Source organism: Notothenia coriiceps, unplaced genomic scaffold (assembly GCF_000735185.1).
Source record: "Notothenia coriiceps isolate Sejong01 unplaced genomic scaffold, NC01 NC01_scaffold00037195, whole genome shotgun sequence".
In the NCBI taxonomy this organism is placed as follows: Eukaryota; Metazoa; Chordata; class Actinopteri; order Perciformes; family Nototheniidae; genus Notothenia; species Notothenia coriiceps.
In genome coordinates this window covers 9,105-13,709 of record NW_011369896.1, presented here as the reverse complement: position 1 = coordinate 13,709, position 4,605 = coordinate 9,105, and the positions used below count along the sequence as shown (strand labels likewise).

The 4,605-nt window shown below is 39.4% G+C and overlaps 1 protein-coding gene across 1 annotated transcript in view; it reads left to right on the top strand.

Annotated features, from left to right (window-relative positions):
- LOC104964357 (sulfate transporter) overlaps window positions 1-4,605 on the top strand; it is a 30,845-nt gene that overhangs the window by 18,192 nt on the left and 8,048 nt on the right. Inside the window, exon 2 of the mRNA XM_010793109.1 lies at window positions 1,722-2,335. Coding sequence (XP_010791411.1) covers window positions 1,736-2,335 — 600 coding nt within the window. The 5' untranslated portion in view covers window positions 1,722-1,735. The remainder of the gene's footprint in view (window positions 1-1,721; window positions 2,336-4,605) is intronic.

The following is a 4,605-nucleotide window of genomic DNA, read 5'->3' as shown; positions in this document are numbered from 1 at the left end:
TAATCCAAATTCAGTAGTTTAACAGCAACAGGGTGAAATTGAAAAACAGGACAGCAGATTCACACAGATTAATAAAATTAAGGATAAATGAAAGATACAAAATAAAATAGGAAATTAATTAAAATGAACATAAGATATACTGTAAAGTGGCATGTAACCGTATAATAAACGTATTATATTCTTTGCAAGCTCTTGTGGGGCAATATAAAATGAAGTCACGGGCTGGATTTGGCCCCCGGGCCTTGAGTTTAACACCCCTGATTTAGAACGCATTTTTTGGGTGTTTTTTTTATATTTTTTGATATACATTATTTATTTGGTTTTTTATTTTAAACTTTTCTGTTTTATGTACTTTTACATTTAATTATTTAGGTACATTTTTCAATTTTTACTCGCTAGGTTACATTTAGTTTTCAATGCAGAGTACTTCAGAGTAAAGGACCTGAATACTTCCTCCAACACTTACATGTTAATATTGTCCTTTTGATGTTGTTTAAACAGCAGGAAACTAGCCCTAAAATGTACTTTTCAATCTAAATAGGTCCTGTTTTTTATCTAGAATTGTTTACCTGCAGAAAACAAAGCTAACTACATACATTCTCTTTTTAACATATGAGAACATTAAATGGTACATTCACAATAGTGACAAGTATCTCAAACCTTTTGACCTCTGTTTGTCAAGGCTGTACAGAGATAGTCACCTATCATATTTCCGGGTTGTTAACGTTGCCCTTGGTTTGGAAGATATCAGTGCTGGTGATTATCAGTTATTATTCAGTCTAAGGGGTCACACTAATGGGTAAACTGGAGTGTATGCATGAGGGAAAGTGTTCATATCTCTATTGTGATGCAACTTCAAGAGGAAGGAGAATTTATCTGCCTCAGCTAAATGTGCCGACATCCAATGACCCGACATCTGATATCTGCTCCTGCTCACCTTCCACCTCACTCTGCATGTGAAGGGTCATACGTGGTTTTATTGCACATATTAAGAGATGTATAGATCTATTTGCTGTTAAAGACTCAGCATTTTTAGCACTTCCAGTTCCCTTGTCTGAAAGACAATTGTTTTTTTTGTGTGTTTGTGGTTAAAAAGCCTGAAATTAAGAGAGATATTTGAAAGTTTTGTTCTACGACATAAAATACGTCAGTAAATACCCCACTGGTGAATTAAAAAACTGTGGTTGCGTGTCTAAATGAGACGACTAAGCGCTATCACGGCCAACATTAGCCTCCTTTAGCTTAGCGGTGGTGACGTGAAGTCATGTGACCGTGCTGTAGTTCCTTTATAGCCCAACATTAGCCTCCTTTAGCTTAGCGGTGGTGACGTGAAGTCATGTGACCGTGCTGTAGTTCCTTTATAGCCCAACATTAGCCGCCTTTAGCTTAGCGCTGGTGACGTGAAGTCATGTGACCGTGCTGTAGTTCCTTTATAGCCCAACATTAGCCGCCTTTAGCTTAGCGGTGGTGACGTGAAGTCATGTGACCGTGCTGTAGTTCCTTTATAGCCTGAAGTTAGCTTTTTACTTCAGAGATCATAAAGTGCTGTGGAGATTATCCTGCTGAACTAAAAGTTTGTTTGTTTATTTTCTGCAGTAAAGAGAAATCCAACGGGGGAAATCCCAATTTCTTTTTTTGTTGGGGGAACCCTTGCAATTCTACCTTTTCTTCACAATCTACAAAATGCTAAAATGAACTTCTCTCTCCTTTAAATCCCTCAGATAAGGGCTCGATCATGACAGATGCTGATGGCTTCTGTCCGACAGCAGAAGATGGAGCTGAGAGCGATCAGCAGCATCCTCTCATTCTCCAGAGAGTCCAGGAAGAACCCAAAAGCTGGCAAACCGTTGTGTCAAACCGACTCAAAAAGAACTGCTCGTGCACTCCAAAGAAAGCTAAATCCAAAATACTGGGTTTCGTCCCGATTGTAAAATGGCTGCCTCGCTACCAGCTGAAAGAATGGATTCTGGGCGACGTCATGTCTGGACTTATTGTAGGAATCCTATTGGTCCCTCAGTCCATAGCTTACTCCCTATTGGCCAGTCAGGACCCCATTTATGGTCTTTATACGTCCTTTTTCGCCTCCATCATCTACGCACTTTTAGGCACTTCCAGACACATTTCGGTGGGGATCTTCGGGGTCCTGTGTTTGCTCGTGGGTCAAGTCGTTGATAGGGAGTTAGCGTTGGCTGGATACCTCCCAGAAAACAGCATCTTAAGTAGCAACGACAGCTCCATCGTGCTGGGAAATAGCAGCTTTGGGATGGATTGTGACAGAAGCTGCTATGCTATCACCGTCGGAGCTACAGTTACTTTCACAGCTGGAGTTTATCAGGTAATGCTGCTTCCAGAGAGGCAAAAGTACACACATCCTTTACTCAAGTAGAAGTACAGATACTCGTGTTTAACAACACTCTGGTGAAAGTAGAAGTACTGACTAAACTTCTTTACTCAAGTCAAAGTAAAGAGGCTTTGAAATGTACTTCAGTAAAAAGTACCCATAACTAGCAGCTGTTTTAAAGAGTACCTGACCTCCCTTTATATTAATAGAACAATAATGTCATTGTTAGCTAATGAATGTTTCCATGCTGAACAACGGCAACATGACAACGTTTTCATTGGTCCCTCTTCTTTAGAGAAGACCAGGAAATGATGGATACACGGATCGTGTTCAAATCAATAGGCACGCAATGACTGTAAATAATAATGATCACGCCACCAAACACATATTCAAACTAAAGAACAGACAAAGCATCATTAGGTATCATTGAGTAGGTATTTCGGCTTTCTTTTAATACTGTTTTTGCCATTAAAAATCTAAATGTTAAATTGTGGTTTCGTACTACTGTACTAAGAAAGATTGCATTAGCCGACTTTCTAAAGACAATAAATAGAGCTTGTGAACCCAGACACGATGACGACTGTTCACAGCGTGCTCAAAGCAGCAGTGGTGTTTATTTTGTCCGTGGCTGACTACATATTGGTATCTAAAGCAAATGGAGATAAGCCTCGCCCTTGAGTAGTAGTTTGAGTCACTTGAGTAAACACAAAGGGGGGTCTAAACGTATTTCTCAGAGGGCCACATATAGAAAAATATATGAAGGGCTGGGCCGCTCACTAGAGGTTTATCGCCTCATAAGGTCAGTTATAAGTTGGTAAAATCAATGAAATGTAGCTAAAGTATGCTTGACACTTAAATCATAGCTCTCCATACGGTTTCATTTATTATGTTGGCAGTTCATTCCTTAAAATGGAAGCCTTAGATTGCTTATAATAAGAGGAAATAGGAAACTTGTAATGTAAATAAGTTATTGGGCTTTTTCTCATTCTCATTTTTTTTTTTTGTAATGAAATCATGAATACTGTTCAGTGTTTCCCCGAGGATGGAGTCATAGCTGCGGTGCTAAGGCACGTGGGCCCAGCCTAATGTGAGCGCGGAGCGTGTGACATTTTTTAGTGTGTGCACGTGCGAAGTGCGCCCCGCCAATTTGTTTCTATGTGTCTGCCAGCACAAGAAAGGCTCTTGAGGCCTAGTACCAGGGCCGGTTCTAGAGAATTTGCTGCCCTAGGTGAGATTTTATATATAAAGAATAAATGAAAAATCTCTACAAAAGACAAATACACTACAAAAAACATAAACTTAAATTGAACATTTTAAAGTAAAATGCTTCAATGTGGTGCACTTTGAGCAGAATTACTAGAGACTAGATCTAAGGGTTACAACTCTAAAACACCCATATGAAAAAGATTGGTTTACATTTGAATAATTAAATAAGTATGTGAACATAACCAATAACCTTCCATAGCCAATAACAAATAAACGTAACTTATTTTATTTTTGTTGTTCATTCATATCTTATTTGACCTAGTTCGGCCCTGCCAGTACAGACAGTGGCAACGTCTCAAGGTTTAGCAAAAATACACCTTTATCGAACATACAGTAACACAAATACTACAAATCCACATAACAAACAATCAAAAATGAAAAAGGGTCGCCACTTATTATTATTTTAATAATAAAAAAATAAGTTAAAACAAATTTTTTTTTTTGGGTACCTGGCTAGCGCCCCCTAGCAGCGGCGCGCATATTTGTATATAGGGGAAACACTGCTGTTTAATATATTTGTACATGTATATTTAAGAAGTACAATATAAATAAAGCACAAGGCTCATTTCTGGGCCATATTTCAATATACTTTTTGAATTAGTTGAGGGCCAATAAAAAATGGCCTGCGGGCCGCATTTGGCCGCCAGCAGCGAGTATTCGGCCCGCGTGCACGTTTCTATCATGTGTAACGTTACTGTTTGAACGGCGGATAGAGCAGCTTCATCATGGCAACTGGACAACAGCTAGGCTACTACTTACAGCATGCAGGTGACTTGTCATAGTTGTTGTGCCACCGTGGTAGGCCAGTTTCATATTGCATATTTGGCACACTGCCTTCGTCTCATCGTCGTCAAATTTAAACACAGCTGAAGTCTTCGGCTTTTTGTTTTCAGGTGTGTGAAGCCAAGTGAAGCGTGACGTTCGTGGCGCTGTGAGTGAAAGCGATGTCAGGCGCCCAAGCTGAGATTGTATATATTTCCGCATTTTAACAGTGAAAT